The following is a 20,917-nucleotide window of genomic DNA, read 5'->3' as shown; positions in this document are numbered from 1 at the left end:
TAATTAAGGACAGTTTTTGCTTGAAACCTTTATTAATTTTAGCAAAAATGTACTTCTAAATTAGAATGAGATGTAGCCATTTCAAGCATTTTGATCAATGCAACAATAATAATAATAACAAAACTTGAGTCCCAAAATTTTGGAATGCGTTATGAATCCTTAAGATTAATTAGTTAAGGTTTATCACATGTATTTTTTTTTCCATCCATTCTATTATATCTAAAGTTATATTATTTTTTACTTTTTGTCAATTGACATGTCTTTTTTTATTACTTCTACCAAAGTGATTTTTGGTTTCTTCTACCTTTTTTGTTACCTTGACTATGATCATTTCACTCTTCCTCTAGTGGATGCACTTCTCCACTTCATCCACCTTGCTCATATCTTACGATTCACACACTTTTCAATTTCTTCACCTTTATGAAATATTGATCTAAGAAATAGAAAACTATCATTCTTTAGTATCACTTGACCATTAAGTATTACTGCCCTTTCATTTTTGTTTCTATTTTTACTAAACTTATATTCTATGTATTCTATTTTAGTCATACTTAATTGAGAGTTTTTAAATTCTACATTGTATTAATTCCACTTTTAATTCCATTCACCCAGGGACGGAACTAGAATTTGAAGTCAAGGGCGGCAAATATAATTTTTTTCGGCTTATTTTCTAAAATCTTAAATATATACCTACTATTTAATATTTTAAAAAAAATTGGAGAGGGGGGGGGGCACAGCCCCCTCAGCTTGTACACAGTTCTGTCCCTGCATTCACCACAACTATATCATCTNGTTGTTGTTGTTGTTGTTGTTTGTTGTTGTTGTTGTTGCCGGAGTTGTTGTTGTTGTCGCCGGAATTTGCTGCCGGAATTTGTTGTTGAACGGTAGGAAAATAGCATTTTCCTATTAGAACCAAACACATAAAAATATTTTCCACAACAATTTTCATAACATACCCAAACACTTAAAAATATTTTCCTTTTCCGGAAAATAACATTTCCGGAAAATACATATTTTCCGGAAAATGTTTTACACGAAACAAACACAGCCTAAGAGAAAAATGAGGGCTTCAGAAACTTCGTAGAAGATTACAGAGAAAAGAAACTCAAATATAGAAAGATCTTTCAATTATATAAAAATAAATAAATAAGGAAAAGTTCTCAGATTACAATATTATATTCTGAACATTGACACTGTAAAATTTCACATAGCAAGAGAACTAGATAAAATCTACTTTGAAAAGAATATACCCCATCTAGAAGAGATTCATAAACTCATTATTCAGTCCTAATAATATTATTTGGGGTAGTCGCTTATTAATATGTCTTAAATATTCTGAACAAAACAAAACATATATAAATATTTTATAGACTCTTAAAAGAGATGGTGGTGCTTCTTTCCATGAGCCTTCTCTTCTTTCTTTGCTTCTTTCTTCTTATGATGCTCGTGGAACGCATACCCACCGGCTCCTACTGCAACTGCTGCTGCAATCTCCTCCTTTATCTTGTGCTTGTGGGCATGCTCTGGATCTTTCTTTGCCTTATGCTTTTCATGCTGAAACAATAATTGAAACAAATTAGAGTTCTTGTACGAATTTGAAAAGGGCTAAAACAACTATACACATAAATTTTAAGGTCAATTGGATTCAACATAGATAGATTTTATTTCCATCAAGAAATCCCAAATATGCATGCATGAGCACAGAAACTCCTGATAGAGCTAACACAACACATGACTAAATAACTAATGAAGTGCTATGTATATACTAGCTTTGCTGCTTTTAATTTGTAAAAGGTTTGTTTGTTTGTCTTAGCAGCAAGTTTTGTTTGTTTTCTCCAGTGTATATGTATCATATGTAGGATCATATATGCTATTGTAAAGTGCTTTGTTTTCAATTTTCCGTTTGGTTCCCGTAAAATATTTTTCAGAAAATAGATATTTTCCGGAAATGCTATTTTCCGGAAAAGAAAAATATTTTTAAGTGTTTGGTTATATTAGGAAAATAGCATTGTGGAAAATATTTTCATGTATTTGGTTTTATTAGGAAAATTTTCCTACAATTTTTTCCGGCAGCAAATTCCGGCAACACAACAACAACAACAACAACCGGCGACAACAACAACAACAACAACGCATAATCCGGCAACAACAACACAAATTCCAGCAACAATAACACAAATTCCGGCAACAATAACAACAACAACAATTTTCATTCCTAACAATTTTCATTCCTCAGCTCCCAAACAAACATTAACATCATTCCTCAGTCCACAGCCACAAAAATACAAAACCCAAAGACAAAAAATCATCAAATCCGATCAAAAGGCGAAGGCGTGTGGGTCGGGTGTGGGTTCGAAGGCGAGTGGGTTCGAAGCGACGGCGACAGCGTGTGGGTCGGGTTTGGGTTCGAAGGCGACGGCGACGGCGTGTGGGTTCGAAGGCAAAGGCGATGGCGAAGGTGCTTGAGGCAACCGTTGGAGTCGATCTGGAGCTCGGAGCGATCTGGAGCTTGAGGCGACCGTTGGTGCTTGGAGTCGATCGTTGCTTGATCGGCGCGGTGCTGCGATCTGGAGCTCGGAGTTCGCCGGCAAGCTGGAGCTCTCGTTCTCTCTGCGTTCTCTGTTCTTTCTCTGTGTTCTCTGTTCTTTCTCTTGTTCTCTCCCTCTCTTGCATTTTCCGGAAATCGTTTGAAGGTAAAATAAAAATGTAAAACGATTTCCGGGTCAAAGCCATATTTTACACGGTCAAAGGAAATTGATTTCCGGAAAATACTATTTTCAAAACTAACCAAACGGCCTATTTTACGGAAAATGATTTCCTGAAATCATTTTCACCCAAAACAAACGTAGCCAAATTTCTCATTGATCCCCCAAAAAACATTCTTTTCTATAGCGTTTTCGATTAATTAAAGATATTGGTTCATGCTACTCGAGATCAAAAACAGTATCTGTAACAATAATAGAAAAACTTCAATACAATGAAAATAGCAATTTATAAAACGTAAAAATAGGCAATTATATAAAAAAAAAAAACTGAAGGAGTTAAAAGGAAAAATGGCTACTAGACGAGGAAGATTACCAAGGCATAAGCTCCAGCAGCAACAGCGCCAAGCTGACCTAGGTGCTCGCGATGCTTGTGGTGTTTCTCTTCCTTCTTATAATCAACAGGTTTTTCCTCGTCTTTATTGAGGTGGTGATGGCGGTCATGTTGGTGGTGGTAAGCCATCGTGGTGGTAAAGTATTATATGTGACTTGAGAAAGCACAAGAACTACAATGCCAGAAATCAATGAGAAAGGTTATTAATTGCTCCGTGATGTGGATTAAGGGTTTGGGTTAGGGTGATTATATATAGTGGTGGTCATGGTCAAATGACTAAGCCCCCCCAGGCCATGAATTTTGTCACCAAAGGTCAAGAATTAAGGAGTAAGTTATATACCTTAAGTTTGAAGCCTACGCAATTTGTCCCTCAAGTTTTTAAAATGAGCAATATAAGTTCTTTTACTAACTGTCATTAATGGTGTTACTTATGTGGCTAATAGAACAACGACTTGATATTTTATTTTAATAATGTGGCATATTTTATAAAAAAATTACAAACTAAAATTACACGTAAGAAACATATTTACCAATTAAAAAAATATTTTCTACCAATCGTAAACACTCGGCCACGGCTTAAAAAAAAAAAAAAAAAAACACCCAGCCAGAAGACAAAGAAAGGGAGAAAGGGAACAACAAGCCTTAGTCGCCGCAACTGCAAGCTCTCCACGCACTCCTCCACATCCACATCCACAACCCGATGAGGACGATGATGTCATATTCATACCACAATCCCCTAACGATGATGTTTTGGACATCGCCACAATGCTCATGCTTGAAGACATGAAAAAGTTCGTGTGAGAACTCAAGGACCGCAAGCAAAGCAAGGTGGAGATGAGGAAATTGAAGGAGGATCTCGACCATCAAATCCAATATCAAAAACTTGCTGTTGATATCCACAACATCCCAAACCAACAATGGGAAAAATACGACAACAATTACCACCACCCATACCGTACGATTAAGTCTTCGCCATCGTCTTTGTCTTTGTCTTCATCTTCAAAGGCTTTGGTGGACTTGGAGTGTTTTAGGTTGTATTTCAAGGGCTTGGTGAGAGAAGAGAGGGTTGGGGGTATAATGGTAAATGTGGCTGGTGCTGGGGTTGCCATTTGCGATTCTCGGGATAATCTGATCTTAGAGGCGAGGAAGAATGTGGAAGCTATGGTGAACGGTGTGGTGGTGAGTGGAGAAGTTGTTGAGCTTCAAGCTCTCATTGAAGCTCTCAATAAAGCTCTGACCTTAGATTTGAAAAGCGTCACCTTTTTCTGTGATGATTACAATTGGTGAATGGAGGAGTGCGTGAAGAGCTTACATGTAATTTTAGTTTGTAATTTTTTAATTAAAAATATGCCACAACATTAAAATAAAATACCAAGTTATTGTTCCATTAGCCACATAAGTAATATCCTTAATGACAGTTAGTAAAAGGACTTATATTGCTCATTTTAAAAACTTAAGGGACTAACTACACACGCTTTAAACTTGAGGGACCAATTGCGCACACAGAGTAAACTTGAAGGACCAATATTGTAGTTTCGCCAAGAATGACCAAACTTATAGTAGTAAGGTAGTTTAGCTTAAGCCACATGACTTTGGACTTAGAATTAAATAATATAATCTAGGCTTTTGTAAAGGGTATACAATTGAAATTCAATTTGTATATTTACCTTCTGTTTGTTTTGAAGTAAAATATTTTTAAATGTAAAATATTTTATATGTAAAAATTTTTATGTATAAAACATTGTTAGTAAAATATTTTCAAATGTTAAGTATGACAAGTAAAAATTTTCAAGTAAATCATCAAAGCGATGGCTCAACACCAAAGCCGTTGGTACCAAAGGTTTGGTGACTAGACCACTAGAACTAGCCATCACAACAATAGCTTTAACGACTGAACTACTGACAATTACTATCGGAGTAGTATCTCAGGTGACTGGACTGCCAACATTGATTGACAAAATGACATCTTCAATGATCAAACCTCCAACACTAGTTGTGGGGTCGCATTTTAGGTCATTGGTTGCCAATGAGGTGTCTCCGACCATCGAATTGCCAGCATCAATCATCAGTAAGGCATCTCCTGCCACCAGACTACTGACACTGATCACCAAAGTTGAGTCATTAGCCACTACACTGCCATCACCGTTGAACTTGTTTTTGTTTCTTAGTTTCCTAACCAAGCAACTTAACATCTTTCCCATTTCCCTCATTAATTGTATAAGACAGGATTGGTTTGCTCTTGGGACAGTAGAACAAACTCATGAGAGAATTAGAGGTACTTTAACAGCAAGGAAAATAAAGTTAAGCATAGTCATGAAACTTGGCTTTTATTTGCCATTATCAAGTGGCAACTTGAAAAGGTTCAGGAGGGTTGGCTTCCAACTCATTACCCAAGCACTCTCTGTTCTCTTTGGTGTTAGGCTAGTAAAGCTTGCAACCATTCTCATTTTCTCAATCAATGCCACAATATTCACTTGTTCTGACAAGATTTCCTCCAATTGTTTTGTGTCAATCACCAACTTCACTCTCCAAACTCCATCTCCAACCGTTGGCAGGACTTCAAGATCTGAACCATTTGCTAAGTTATCAACAAAATCTAAGGCAGCATATGATGACATCTTAGTTGGCTCAACCACACTCATCCACTCAGCCTCCAATTGCTCAATGATCCCTATGTTTTTCACTTGCTCAGAGACCCCATTTTTGCAAAGCTTATGCTCCTTGCTTAGTGGAAGTAGATAATACAATCTGCCACTAATTAAGCACTCAAGGTCTTGCAATGGTGATGAAGCTTGACCTTGCTGGAAAATGCCATACCTTGAGTGATTATCGAGGATGTCCCGAGCTGTAATCGGGCCTTTAAAATCTAGTACAGCCCCGGAATCCGTCAGAACCCGGATAGAGTTGTGACAAACACTAGTGACCCCTTTGAGAGAACAATTCCCCATTGCAAAATTTTCTACACCTTTCATAAACTCAAGCACATATTTAAGTTGCAAAATTTTATTTATATTTTTTCACAAACTGAAACATGTTATTTGAAACATTAAACCAAACACATTTTTTGCTTTATGAATATTGTAAATATGTGTTTTCACAACATTTTTTAAACCACAATTTTTAATCCCAAAATTTTGGAATGTGCTATGAATCCTTAAGATTAATTAGTTAGAGTTTGCCACATGTATTATTTTTCTCCATTCAATTATATCTAAAATCATATTATTTATTACTTCCTTAATTGTCGTGGCTTTTTTTATTACTTCTACCAAAGTGAATTTTGGTTTTCTCTACCTTTTTTGTTCCCTTGACTTTGATCATTTCACTCTTCCTCTACTGGATGCGCTTCTCCACTTCATTCACCTTGCTCATATCCTATAATTCACACACTTCTCAATTTCTTTACCTTTATGAAATATTGATCTAAGAAATAGAAAATTATCATTTTTTAGTATCTCTTTACCATTAAGTATTACTACCCTTTCATTTTTGTTTTTACTTTTACTAAACCTACATTCTATGCATTCTATTTTAGTCATACTTAATCAAAAGTTTTTTTAGATTCTATAGCATCTTGCCAAATTCCTAATTTGGCATTAATTCCATCCACCAATACTATATCATCTACAAAAGGCATACATTAAGGGACTTACTTTACTTACTTTTAGATTGATGTAATGAGCTCATCCGTTATTAGTGCAAAGAGATATGGACTTAATGTTGATCCTTGTTATGTACATAATAGATTCACCCATAGGAGGTTTTTTTTTTTTTTTTTTAATTAATTTTAAAAAAGCAACCCGCAGGAAACTTGTTATGTCCTTTACTCAAAGGCTAGGTGTTGGCGTTACAATTCATCATGCAAAATTTATGCGAAAAGGGAGGACTATAAAAACTTCATAAAAGATTACAGAGAAAAGAAACTCAAATATAGAAAGATCTTTCATTTATAAATAAATAAATAAATAAATAAGGAAAAGTTCTCAAATTACGATATTATATTCTAAATATTGACACTATAATATTTCACACAGCAAGAGTACTAGATAAAACTACTTTGAAGAGAATATACCTCATCTATATTATATTCTGTTTCTCTGTTTGTTTGTTTGTTGGTCTGTTCTTCACATGTTGGATTAGGATTCCTTTATTGTTTATCTTTGTTTGGCCATGAACACGCATTCATATGACCATACATTGATGCATAGGTATTGTGATAGAGTGAGGTAAGTTATGCATTCACATGTACATGCATCTAGTTGTGGATGTGATGGATATGAAGTTAGATATGCAATCTAGGTTTTGCTATGAATATGTGAACATGTTGTTTTGATCTTGCCTTGCCTATTTTCTACCTTGATTTGATATTTACATGTTTTTGCCTTGGATTTACTATAATGCTAAGTGTGATAGATGTATGTTAAGATATAATATGAGATGCATGATAGATGTATGTTAGGGTTTGGGATAAAATGCCATGTTTGTTTGCTAGATGTATGTTAGTATGTGTGTGAGTCTAGAATGGCAGTATTGAATATGCCTTTAACAAGATTAAGATGTAAGACACAATGAGTGGAAGCTGACCCACAGGTCAGGCGGTCTTGGGTACGTAACACCTTTCCAAACCGTACCTAAATTTCGAACCCATACTCTGGTAGTAAGATTAGTCTTTCCATTAAGGACGTTATTTATATGGTTTCTAGACTTAATCTAGGTCCATTCGGCCGAGGCATACTCCCCTCTTGTTGCGCCCACACTACCCATTATGCCTGAGGATACAGAGTAAGGAATCTAGATAAACCATAATTGTGTCCAACCCTATTGAGGACGTTAGTAAGCATGAGTCGAAAGCATGAATTTATTTTCCAATCACTTCCCATTGCAAGATTCAACCTGAGACATCTACCTCTCAAACCCATAGGAGTGAGCATACTTACATATCCATATGTCAACTTCCTATAGAATATTTTAATAAATATTCTTGTTTAGCAGTTTTCTCGTATAAACACACATCCATTCCAACTTTCTATACATCTATATGTCAACTTCCTAAATAATATTCAACTATCCGAGTAATTTATAATTATTTTGTTTTCTACTTTTCTCGTATTCCTAGTCTTGCTGGTAATTTGGCTTTTGTGAGAAAAACATATTCCTAGTCTTGTTGGCAACTTGGCTTTTACAGCTTTAAAATTCTAGAAGAATGAAAGGAAGGGAAAGTATTATATTTTAAAAAATATAATAAAAAAGATACAAGGAAGTTTGAAATTTTTTATTAATCTTTTATCATATATTAGGGGCGGAGGTAGGAGGGCCTGGGCCACCCTTGGATTTTTCTAAAATGCCCCTCACCCTCTATTTTAATGTTAAAAATTTAAAATATTGAATAATTTTTAAGTAACGGTCCCCTTTTATTTTATTTTTTAAAGTGTAAATGTTCTTTAATTTATTATTGTCACATTTATTATCTTTTTTATATTCACTTTTTTGTCATACACGTGTGTCTTAGGGTCAAGCTTTTAAGGCACATGTGGGAGGCCTCTCTCCCTGATGTGGGATTGAGCAAAACCGTGAAGGCCACGCACAAAAGTGTACCTAAAGCGGACAATACCTGCTAATTGGGGGCTGAGACTATGAAACCCTCCCACAATAAGTTATTAATTTTAGGAGCATTTAAAGCATAAGTAGTGGTACACATGTGTCTTAGGCTCAAGCTTATAAGGCACATGTGGGAGGCCTTTTTTTTTTTTTTTTTTTTTTTTTTTTATTTTTTTTTTTTTAATTTTAAAAAAGCAACCCGCAGGAAACTTGTTATGTCCTTTACTCAAAGGCTAGGTGTTGGCGTTACAATTCATCATGCAAAATTTATGCGAAAAGGGAGGACTATAAAAACTTCATAAAAGATTACAGAGAAAAGAAACTCAAATATAGAAAGATCTTTCATTTATAAATAAATAAATAAATAAATAAGGAAAAGTTCTCAAATTACGATATTATATTCTAAATATTGACACTATAATATTTCACACAGCAAGAGTACTAGATAAAACTACTTTGAAGAGAATATACCTCATCTATATTATATTCTGTTTCTCTGTTTGTTTGTTTGTTGGTCTGTTCTTCACATGTTGGATTAGGATTCCTTTATTGTTTATCTTTGTTTGGCCATGAACACGCATTCATATGACCATACATTGATGCATAGGTATTGTGATGGAGTGAGGTAAGTTATGCATTCACATGTTCATGCATCTAGTTGTGGATGTGATGGATATGAAGTTAGATATGCAATCTAGGTTTTGCTATGAATATGTGAACATGTTGTTTTGATCTTGCCTTGCCTATTTTCTACCTTGATTTGATATTTACATGTTTTTGCCTTGGATTTACTATAATGCTAAGTGTGATAGATGTATGTTAAGATATAATATGAGATGCATGATAGATGTATGTTAGGGTTTGGGATAAAATGCCATGTTTGTTTGCTAGATGTATGTTAGTATGTGTGTGAGTCTAGAATGGCAGTATTGAATATGCTTTTAACAAGATTAAGATGTAAGACACAATGAGTGGAAGCTGACCCACAGGTCAGGCGGTCTTGGGTACGTAACACCTTTCCAAACCGTACCTAAATTTCGAACCCATACTCTGGTAGTAAGATTAGTCTTTCCATTAAGGACGTTATTTATATGGTTTCTAGACTTAATCTAGGTCCATTCGGCCGAGGCATACTCCCCTCTTGTTGCGCCCACACTACCCATTATGCCTGAGGATACAGAGTAAGGAATCTAGATAAACCATAATTGTGTCCAACCCTATTGAGGACGTTAGTAAGCATGAGTCGAAAGCATGAATTTATTTTCCAATCACTTCCCATTGCAAGATTCAACCTGAGACATCTACCTCTCAAACCCATAGGAGTGAGCATACTTACATATCCATATGTCAACTTCCTATAGAATATTTTAATAAATATTCTTGTTTAGCAGTTTTCTCGTATAAACACACATCCATTCCAACTTTCTATACATCTATATGTCAACTTCCTAAATAATATTCAACTATCCGAGTAATTTATAATTATTTTGTTTTCTACTTTTCTCGTATTCCTAGTCTTGCTGGTAATTTGGCTTTTGTGAGAAAAACATATTCCTAGTCTTGTTGGCAACTTGGCTTTTACAGCTTTAAAATTCTAGAAGAATGAAAGGAAGGGAAAGTATTATATTTTAAAAATATAATAAAAAAGATATAAGGAAGTTTGAAATTTTTTATTAATCTTTTATCTTATATTTGGGGCGGAGGTAGGAGGGCCTGGGCCGCCCTTGGATTTTTCTAAAATGCCCCTCACCCTCTATTTTAATGTTAAAAATTTAAAATATTGAATAATTTTTAAGTAACGGTCCCCTTTTATTTTATTTTTTAAAGTGTAAATGTTCTTTAATTTATTGTTGTCACATTTATTATCTTTTTTATATTCACTTTTTTGTCATACACGTGTGTCTTAGGGTCAAGCTTTTAAGGCACATGTGGGAGGCCTCTCTCCCTGATGTGGGATTGAGCAAAACCGTGAAGGCCATGCACAAAAGCGTACCTAAAGCGGACAATACCTGCTAATTGGGGGTTGAGACTATGAAACCCTCCCACAATAAGTTATTAATTTTAGGAGCATTTAAAGCATAAGTAGTGGTACACATGTGTCTTAGGCTCAAGCTTATAAGGCACATGTAGGAGGTCTCTCTCCCCGATGTGGGATTGAGCAAAACCGTAAAGGCCATGCACAAAAGCGTGCCTAAAGCGGACAATACTTGCTAATTGGGGGCTGAGACTATGAAACCCTCCCACAATAAGTTATTAATTTTAGGAGCATTTAAAGCATAATTTTAAAAAAATATATAAGTAAATCTCTTTAGCAAAAAATTTTTAATTTTATTTTTTCAAAGATAAAGTCATTCACATTTATATTGAAAGAGTTAAAGCTAAAGAATACAATCATATATTTGGCTTGAGCCCCCCTTGAGAAAATTTTATGACTTTGCCATTGCATATATCGTTAGTACTTCTATGTTCACTTTTCTTAATTTACTAATAATTAGCAAGAATTTTTCTATGAAATAATTAGCAAGAACTTTTCTGTTATTCTTCTCTTATATATGGTCAAATAATTTGTTTGAAATATTTTTAGTTGGATTGAATATATAAAATTTTATGGAAGAAAATTTCATGGTAGGACAGCACCCTACCAAAGCTGATTGGATCACACGATATTTATTTATTTAAAATAGTCATATTATTTATAGATCTAAAACTTTTAAATTAAACTAATCTATAAAGAATGAGGGTAAATAATTTTCAAACTTCGATTGAATTAGTAAACAAATATATATCTTTACGTATATATGTATCGTTAATATATTGTATACATGAACAAAATAAAACCTTTATTTTCTAGTTAAAATATAGATTTATAACCTACTAAATCCTTTATTTCACAACAGAACTTTAGTATTATGCACAAAAAATGGTAATGGCTATCAATCTTTACGAGACACTATCCTGGGTTGGGCCAAAATGAGCATTTGCCCTTTTTGCCTAAAAGATGTAGCAAAATGTCCATGTTCTGAAACTGTCTAGTAAAATGCCCTTGTTTTGAAATTCAATTTTTAGAAAATCATGTTTCAATGAAAAACTCGATTTAATGAAAATCGAGCAATGTGAGAAAAACTCGAGTTTCCATGTTTTTTTTTTTTTTTTTTAAGTTTGATTTCACATAACTCGATTTTCTAAAAATCGAGTTTTTTATTAAAACTTGATTTTTAGAAAATCAAGTTTAAAACATGGGCATTTTGTTAGATAGTTTCAAAATATGAGTATTTTACTAAAAGGTTTTGGCGAAAGGGGCAAATGCCCATTTTGACCTGCTACCCTGTATTAGTTTCTCCTAGCTTTTATTGTGCTCAAGATTAGAAAGGAATTATTACAAGTTTATTGTCATTTTTTTTCGCAGGAAGTGTATTGTCATTTTTATTATTATTTAATATTACCTTACAATTTTCTTTTTGTAAAAATTATGCGTGTTCTATAGTTGTCTTTCGGTATTGCCCTTCCTCAACTAAATTTCTAGCTGCTCATGATTTCTTCATATAGATATAAAAAATGCCAAATTGACATTATGCATGCACCATGTTTCCATACTTTTCAAATCAAATAAGTTCTACATAAATCCAAAAGAATGTTACATCTCAGATGGAGTTCGTAAGATTAGTTTTAGTAAGCTATTTTAAGAAATGAAGGATCATAATTTCGATCTATATGTGATTTATTTAGGATAAAATGTGGAATAAATTTTTGATATTGTTAATTTCGGTGTCATAATTGGATTTTTTAATATTTTAGAATCTTATTTTCTTATTTCTAGGGAGTAGGGAGTTCGTTTTTAATCAAAAGAGTCAGTGTATGTCAGAAATATTTACTAACCTTTCTAATTAAGGACAGTTTTTGCTTGAAACCTTTATTAATTTTAGCAAAAATGTACATCTAAATTAGAATGAGATGTAGCCATTTCAAGCATTTTGATCAATGCAACGACAATAATAACAAAACTTGAGTCCCAAAATTTTGGAATGTGCTATGAATCCTTAAGATTAATTAGTAAGGGTTTGTCACATGTATTTTTTTTTTATTCATTATATTATATGTAAAGTTATATTATTTATTACTTTTCTCAACTGTTGTATCTTTTCTTATTATTTCTACGAAAGTGATTTTTGGTTTCCTCTACTTTTATCATTCCCTTGACTTCGATCATTTCACTCTTCCTCTAGTGGATGCACTTCTCCACTTCATCCACTTGCTCATATATTACAATTCACACACTTTTCAATTTCTTCACCTTTATGAAATATTGATCTAAGAAATAGAAAACTATCATTCTTTAGTATCTCTTGACAATTAAGTATTATTGCCCTTTCATTTTCGTTCCTACCTTTCATTTACGTTTCTACTTTTACTAAACTAATATTCTATGTATTCCATTTTAGTCATACTTAATCGAAAGTTTTTAGATTCTACATTGTCTTGCCAAATTTCTAATTTGGCATTAATTCTACTTCTAATTCCATTCACCACAGCTATATCATCTACAAAAGGCATACATTAAGGGACTTACTCTTAGATTAATGTAATGAGCTCATCCGTTATTAGTGCAAAGAATAATGGACTTAATGTTGATCCTTGTTATATATGCAATAGATTCACCCATAGGAGTGTTTTTTTTTTTTTTTGGAAAGCAAGCCGCTGGAACCTTGTTATGTCCTTTACTCAAAGGTTAGGTGTGGGCGTTAGAATTCATCATGCAAAATTTATGCGAAAAGGGAGGACTTCAGAAACTTCATAGAAGATTACAAAGAAAAGAAACTCAAATATAAAAAGATCCTTTATTTATAAAAAAATAAAGAAAATTTCTCAGATTACAGTATTATATTCTAAACATTGACACGGTAACATTTCACATAGCAAGAGTACTAGATAAAACCTATTTTGAAGAGAATATACCCCATCTAGAAGAGATTCATAAACTCATTACTCATTCCTAATAATATTATTTGGGGTAGTCGCTTACTGACGATATGATTAACATGTTTCAAATATTCTGAATAAAACAAAACACATAAATATTTTATAGACTCTTAAAAGAGATGGTTGTGCTTCTTTCCATGAGCCTTCTCTTCTTCTTTCTTTGCTTCTTTCTTCTTATGATGCTCATGGAATGCATACCCACCGGCTCCTACTGCAACTGCTGCTGCAATCTCCTCTTCTATCTTGTGCTTGTGGGCATGCTCTGGATCTTTCTTTGCCTTATGCTTTTCATGCTGAAACAATAATTGAAACAAATTAAAGTTCTAGTACGAATTTGAAAAGGGCTAAAACAACTATACGCAAATAAATTTTAAGGTCAATTTAATTCAACATAGATAGATTTTATTTCCATCAAGAAATCCCGAATATGCATGCATGCGCACAGAAACTCCTGATAGAGCTAACACAACACATGACTAAATAACTAATGAAGTGCTACGTATATAGTAGCTTTGCTGCTTTTAATTTGTAAAAAGTTTGTTTGTTTGTTTGTCTTCACAGCAAGCTTTGTTTGTTTTCTCCAGTGTATATGTATTATGCGTAGGATCATACTATTGTATAGTGCTTTGTTTTCAATAATATCTCTCATTCATCCCCAAAAAAACATTCTTTTCTATAGCGTTTTCGATTAATTAAAGATATTGGTTCATGCTACTCGAGATCAAAAACAGTATCTATAACAATAATAGAAAAACTTCAATACAATGAAAATAGCAATTTTTAAAACGTAAATAGGCAATTATATAATAATAATAATAATAATAAACCTGAAGGAATTAAAAGGAAAGATGGCTACTAGATGAGGAAGATTACCAAGGCATAAGCTCCAGCAGCAACAGCACCAAGCTCACCTAGGTGCTCGCCATGCTTGTGGTGCTTCTCTTCCTTCTTATAATCAACAGGTTTTTCCTCATCTTTATTGTGGTTGTGATGATGGTTGTGGTGGTGGTGGTGGTGGTGGTCAGCCATCGTGGTGGTAGGGTAATATGTGACTTGAGAAAGCACAAGAACTACAATGCCAGAAATCAATGAGAAAGGTTATTAATTGCTCTGTGATGTGGATTAAGGGCTTGGGTTAGGGTGATTATATATAGTGGTGATCATGGTCAAATGACTAAGCCCTCCCCCAGGCCATGAATTTTGTCATCAAAGGTCAAGACTTAAGAAGTAAGTTATATCTATAATGGCCCTAAACCTTACGCTTAATTAGAAAAAAACTTTAGAACAAACTCATAAAAATATATTTCTAGCTCTATTTAAAATACTTATAAAATAGGATACTTTTCTACTCATTTATGTCTTAAAAAAAAAAAAAAAAAAAAAACTTATCCAATTTTTTTTTAAAGAAAATTATGACACTAGGCCAAAAAAAAAAAAAAAAGTTTCATCACACGCACAAAATGTGTATGATAAGACTAATGTGTGCGTATATATATATAACTTAATCTCTAAGTCATGACCTATGATGACAAAAATTCAGGCCAATATATTATAGATTATAGATATAACTTACTCCTTAAGTCTTGACCTTTGATGACAAAATTCATGGCCTGGGGGAGGGCTTACTCATTTGACCATGATCACCAATATATATAAAAAATATTAATCACCTTAACCCAAACCCTTAATCCACGTCACAGAGCAATTAATAACCTTTCTCATTGATTTCTGGCAATGTAGTTCTTGTTTACATTTTTTGTCCCGACAACTTTAAAGATCTTACAAGCAAATCACACGTTTGAGTTAGTTTTAAAAAATTTCATTTTTTATTTATTTATTTATATAAAATTTCAATTTGGCTACGAATAGTTAGTTAAAGAATTACCAGACTTATAATTGTAAGGTACTTTAGCTTAAGCCACATGACTTTGAACTTAGAATTAAATAGCATCATCTAGGCTTTTGTAAAGGGTATTCAATTGAATTTTATATATTTACATTCTGTTTGTTTTGAAATAAAATATTTTTAAATGTAAAATATTTTACATGTAAAAATTTTTATGTATAAAACATTGTCAGTAAAATATTTTCAAGTGTCAAGTATGATGAGTAAAATATTTCAAGTAAATCACCAAAGTAATGGCTCAACACCAAAGCCGTTGGTACGAAAGGTCCGGTGACCAGACCACTAGAACTGGCAGTCAGAGCAATAGTTTCAGCAACCGGACTATTGACAATTATTGTCAGAGCAATATTTCAGGTGACTGGGCTGCCAACACCGACTGACAAAATGATATCTTCATTAATTATCAGACCTTCGACACCAACTGAGGGGTCTCGTTTTTGGTCACTGATCACCAATGAGGTGTCTCCGGCCATCGATCATCGGTAAGACGTCTCCTGCCACCAGACTACTGACACTGATCATCGAAGTTAAGTCATTAGCCACTGCACTACCGTCACCGTTGAACTTGAGTTTGTTTCTTAGTTTCCTGACCAAGCAACTTAACATCTTTTCCCATTTTCCTCATTAATTGTTTCTTATTGTATCATAATTTCCTAACCACATCATCAGTTTAACAAATTTGTTTTGAGTATCCTAGTATTAAGATTAACTCTCCATCATGCCAGTATGCAAATGCAAATACTTCTCTTCGACCGGCCGGTGTTAAACTCTATCATGTAGCCTCGGAATTTGATTCCCACAAACTCACCCATTACCACTTTATCAAGCACGTCCTCTAAGCCCTGGAATTATACAAGCGATTAATAACCAAGCAAAACTTTTTTTTTTTTTTTTGGATAAATTGCTTCAGTGGACGAAAATGTGAAGTTTTTCAAACTAAAGATTCTTTAGTTTTTCAAATTAAAGATTTTATTATTATTATAAATACCGCACACTCTTAGTGTAATGGTTACTCCACTAGTATAAGTATTTGTGGAGTATATGAGTAAGGAATAGGGTTCAAGTCTTCAAGAAAAATTTCATACATATATACACTTAAATTAAAATTTTTATCTTGTATAAAAATAAATAAATAAATAAGGATTCATTATATGTGGCCTTACAGCAAATCAGGATATCTTGTAAGAAAGTTAGCATATTACAATTTGTTAGTTGTAATGGTTGATGGCATTACTTTCATAAGATATTTATAATAATAATAATAAAATCATTTAAATGGCTCAAGCCCACCATAGCATAATCTCATTTGTTGTGCAGGGCTGTTTACAAATATTATTCTAGTAACATTATTTAAGTATTGTGAAAATATGTGAGTAAAAAAAATATTAAAAAAATATATATTATGTTATTTAAACAACAAAAACCGTTGTTAAACAACAGAACCAAACTGCCATCATATATGTATCTTAATCCTGTTTCTCAAAAAAAAAAAAAATATATATATATATATATATATGTATCTTAATCCTAACTTCAAAAATATCTCACAAATGATCTTGGGATTGACTAATCAAAGCAATAAAAAATGTCCACGCACATGTTCTTTTATATTAATTTTATATTATTATATAAATAATATAAAGGGAGAGAGAAATGGAAAGGGTACACACAGGCCGGCTGATAATGGTAAACAATTAATTAATGTTTGTCAATCAAATTTTTTTTTAATGGATGATTTAAAAAAAATATTGTTAAAAGATATTTAAATTTTATGAGTAATTATTAGATATACTCTCTTACATTTGTTATGGTAGATCATACTAATTAAATTTATGATGTAGTCTACTATAAATGTAAAAGTAAGGTGTAACACGATATTTACCCTAAAGTAACTAATAGTTTTCAAATTTTACTATATAACATTTATAAATTAATATGACAATAATTGTAATCGATGGATTTAAAAATCATATCATATCATCATATTATTATATAATAAAAGTTGAGCTTAAAAGTCACGATTGCGCCAAGTGGTTACTCTTACTAATTAGTAAATTAATTTTATGTTATTTGTTAGGATATATTTCTTCAAATTAAGGAATAATATTTAAATTTTATTCAAACTAAAAGTCTATTATCAAAATTTTCTAAACTTAAATTCCACACAACTAACGTTTTCATTTTTATTTTTTCCTCCAGTTGCATCTTCTTAAATTAATATTTTATTTAGATATTATACTACAAGGCTGTTAGCTAAAGATAAGATTTAACAATAATTTAGTTTAGATAAAATGTTATCATCTAAATTTTAGAATTAAATTTTATTTCAATTAAAATTCTATTATTAAAATTTAAATTCTACTTCAACCAAGAAAAAAATTGGTATTAAGAAACTATTTTGTTTATCATTTTTTGTGCTGGCTAGGACATAGATATAGGAATGATCAAAAGCATACCACATCTCATGTTAAGAAATTAACACAAAGCACAAAAATAAAACACTAATAAGTCTAAACTCTAGAAAATTAAAACTTAAAATTAAATTTTCATTAAAATTGTTTACTTATTTTATAATTTATCATTACTATTTATTTAATAATTTAGTTTTAATTATTTTTAAAAAAAAATTAGCTTACATGTGAAAGTCAAAATTACTTTTTGTAATCGTCGATGTGATGAAATTTTTACTCTCATAAAAAATTTCTTGTATTACTCTATTTTTTTTTTTTTTTAAGTTTTCTTGGGTCAAAAATTTAATAAAATGAAAAGAAATAATAAATTGCTTAGATAACATCAAGAAGATTAACTGATATGATAGGAAAATATTATTCTTAACATTACACACAAAGAAACCGGATGACAAACAATGAACAAGGACACGTACCAACCAAGTAAACATTCACAAGATCACTCTCTCGCCCACAAAGTATTATTTAGGGTAGTTGCTTACTGGTATAAACACAACACAGCTCAAAGTAAATACTGGGGAAAAAAAAAAAAAGACACATTGAAAGAGAGATCTAGAATCTAGATGGTGTGTCTTGGATGGATGGATGGATCGATCGTGTTGTTTTCAACCAAAAAGGTGGTGCTTCTTTCCATGAGCCTCTTCGTCTTGTTCCTTTGCCTCTTTCTTCTCATGATGCTCATGGAAGGCATATCCACCAGCTCCAACTGCAGCCGCTGCTGCAATCTCCTCTTCTATCTTGTGCTTGTGGGCATGCTCTGGATCTTTCTTTGCCTTATGCTTCTCGTGCTGAAATATATCATTATCAGGAGAAAGAAGAAAAAACTTTAGCCTTATTATTAAAGATCACCATATATAAACTAATATATATATATATATATATATACAAAACAAAGGTAGGGTATTACCAAGGCATAAGCACCAGCTGCGACAGCACCCATCTCGCCAAGGTGCTCGAGATTCTTGTGGTGCTTCTCTTCCTTCCTGTAGTCAACCTCAGACTCGGTGGAGATGGTGGTGGCACCATATCCTACTGTGGTCGAATCACTGTACCCAGTCTCAGTGTAGACAGTTTCAACAGGCTTATCCTCGTCCTTGTTGTGATGGAAAAGATGGTGGTGATGCTTCTCTTCAGCCATGAAATTGGAGTTTGAAGTTGAGTTAACAAAGCTAGCGTTAAATTAAGGACAGAATAAGAAAGAGAGGTAGTTGATGGTTTTTATAATGAAGTTTGGGTAGAGAGCTCCTGCTATTTATAGGGGATAGTGGCCAAGTGACACATACTCATTTGCTGGACTCCTCTTAAACAATGTAAAACAATTATTCTCCTTTTTTTTTCTTTTTTTTTTTAAGAAACAAACACACATATAAAATTAATTGATTCTTATACTAATTTTTTCTCCTTCAGTGTATACTGCATAATGACCGCATAGTTGATTCGTTTTACCAACAAAAATCATATATTTCATTAAAAAAAATAAAATCATAATATATATACTATATAATGGATAATAAAATAAAAGGTTGGACCTAGAAGTAATTAAATTTTAGATAAATACAACAACTAATTTGTTCATATTATCCTCTAAAAAAAAAATTGTTCATATCAAATTTTTTTTACTGCCTTATATTTATTTTTTGGTTAAATAAAAAAATTATTAATTTTTTTATATCAATTTTTTTCTCTACTTTATCTCTTCTTTGAATCAATTTTTAGATAGAAACAACAAATTAAATATTTTTATCTACTACTTTTTTAAAAGATAGAAACAATAACTAATTTTTGTTATCTACTACTTTTATATCTAATATCTTTTCAATTATTTAGATAAACACAAAAACTTAATAATTCATATCAACTCTTTTTTTCTCACTTTTTTATTCTCTATCTTAATTGAATTTTGAACTTGCACAATTTTTATTTTACTTTTCCTAATTCACGGTTTCTTCTTCCAATTTTATTTTATTTAAAAAAAAAAAAAGGTTTTAATGATATCAATTACGCCCCTCTTTTAAAAAAGGGAGGGGCTTTGATATCATTAAAGCAATACAGGTGGCGAAGTGACGGCAAATTTGCCTTCACTTCACCACTACACTTAAAAAAAAACTATTTATTCTAATCTATTAACTTAATTACTGCACAAGAACTCCAGATGACCTTAATATATATATATATATATATTAACCCGATAATCTTAACAATAAAGACACATTGAAAGAGAGATCTAGACGGTGTCTTAGATCTGTGGATTCTTTCCATGTGAAACTAAAATAAGAGAAAATGTTTGAGAGTGCTTGTGCGACTTTTATTATTTCCTATTCCTAACGTGCATTTGGGATAATGCCCCATGCCGCACGGTCGACCTTCCTACTCATTTCTGGATCAAACTAGGGAGCTCGTTTTATAAGGGAAGAGACCCTTTCCAAGATTGAGGCTGAGACTGAGTAACAAAACACTTGGCACTAATCAATGTTATTTAACCCAATTATTGTTTTTGGCACGAAGATTGGTTGTTCTAGACTTCTAGTTAGTTTATACCTTACCAGATATCACCTTTGTGAGATTCTTCCTAAAGTGAACCTTCTTTTCTTTGATTTTATTTATTAGTATTACATGTGATGTGATTATTGCTTTATTTTTGTGATAAAGTTGGCATCCATCGATGAAACATGTACACATGTATTGCCTAGTAGCTAATTAGCAAGTTCCCATCAATCAAGCACCTCTCCTTGTGGTCATTTAAATATTTTAAGTTTAGGATCCATTTGGGTTTCTGTAAAGATTATGTGATCACATTTCTTTGCTTATAGGAAAAAAAGTGTTTTGTCTTTTAAGAGTTTTCGTGCTAATTCAAAAGGAAGAGTGTATATAC

General features: G+C 32.5%; 3 protein-coding genes across 3 annotated transcripts; all 3 read right to left on the bottom strand.

Annotated features, from left to right (window-relative positions):
• Positions 1-1,112: 1,112 nt before the first annotated feature.
• On the bottom strand, positions 1,113-3,407 carry LOC112011311 (abscisic stress-ripening protein 1-like). The gene is made up of 2 exons (XM_065779821.1): positions 3,079-3,407; positions 1,113-1,554 (listed from the first exon to the last, which is right to left on the bottom strand). The coding sequence occupies exons 1-2, from the start codon at positions 3,223-3,225 to the stop codon at positions 1,375-1,377; spliced, it is 327 nt and encodes a 108-aa protein (XP_065635893.1). The 5' UTR covers positions 3,226-3,407; the 3' UTR covers positions 1,113-1,374.
• A 10,103-nt stretch (positions 3,408-13,510) lies between these two features.
• Positions 13,511-14,877, bottom strand: LOC112024856 (abscisic stress-ripening protein 1). The gene is made up of 2 exons (XM_024057505.2): positions 14,545-14,877; positions 13,511-13,964 (listed from the first exon to the last, which is right to left on the bottom strand). The coding sequence occupies exons 1-2, from the start codon at positions 14,698-14,700 to the stop codon at positions 13,782-13,784; spliced, it is 339 nt and encodes a 112-aa protein (XP_023913273.2). The 5' UTR covers positions 14,701-14,877; the 3' UTR covers positions 13,511-13,781.
• A 3,512-nt stretch (positions 14,878-18,389) lies between these two features.
• On the bottom strand, positions 18,390-19,287 carry LOC112024855 (abscisic stress-ripening protein 1). Its single transcript, XM_024057504.2, has 2 exons — positions 18,953-19,287; positions 18,390-18,833 (listed from the first exon to the last, which is right to left on the bottom strand). Exons 1-2 carry the CDS (start codon positions 19,181-19,183, stop codon positions 18,651-18,653), a joined length of 414 nt encoding a protein of 137 aa, XP_023913272.1. The 5' UTR covers positions 19,184-19,287; the 3' UTR covers positions 18,390-18,650.
• Positions 19,288-20,917: the final 1,630 nt, after the last annotated feature.

This window comes from Quercus suber, unplaced genomic scaffold, assembly GCF_002906115.3.
Source record: "Quercus suber isolate HL8 unplaced genomic scaffold, Cork oak 2.0 scaffold_218, whole genome shotgun sequence".
In the NCBI taxonomy this organism is placed as follows: Eukaryota; Viridiplantae; Streptophyta; class Magnoliopsida; order Fagales; family Fagaceae; genus Quercus; species Quercus suber.
This window is presented reverse-complemented; position numbering and strand designations above follow the sequence as displayed.

What these genes read in the sequence shown, in the direction of transcription:
- LOC112024855 (XM_024057504.2), bottom strand. Translation starts at nt 19,183, where the DNA reads ATGGCTGAAGAGAAGCATCACCACCATCTTTTCCATCACAACAAGGAC. An exon ending in CAGCTGGTGCTTATGCCTTG is followed by an intron (nt 18,834 to 18,952) that starts GTAATACCCTAC and finishes GATATATTTCAG; the next exon opens with CACGAGAAGCATAAGGCAAA.
- LOC112024856 (XM_024057505.2), bottom strand. Translation starts at nt 14,700, where the DNA reads ATGGCTGACCACCACCACCACCACCACCACAACCATCATCACAACCAC. An exon ending in CTGCTGGAGCTTATGCCTTG is followed by an intron (nt 13,965 to 14,544) that starts GTAATCTTCCTC and finishes TTATTGTTTCAG; the next exon opens with CATGAAAAGCATAAGGCAAA.
- LOC112011311 (XM_065779821.1), bottom strand. Translation starts at nt 3,225, where the DNA reads ATGGCTTACCACCACCAACATGACCGCCATCACCACCTCAATAAAGAC. An exon ending in CTGCTGGAGCTTATGCCTTG is followed by an intron (nt 1,555 to 3,078) that starts GTAATCTTCCTC and finishes TTATTGTTTCAG; the next exon opens with CATGAAAAGCATAAGGCAAA.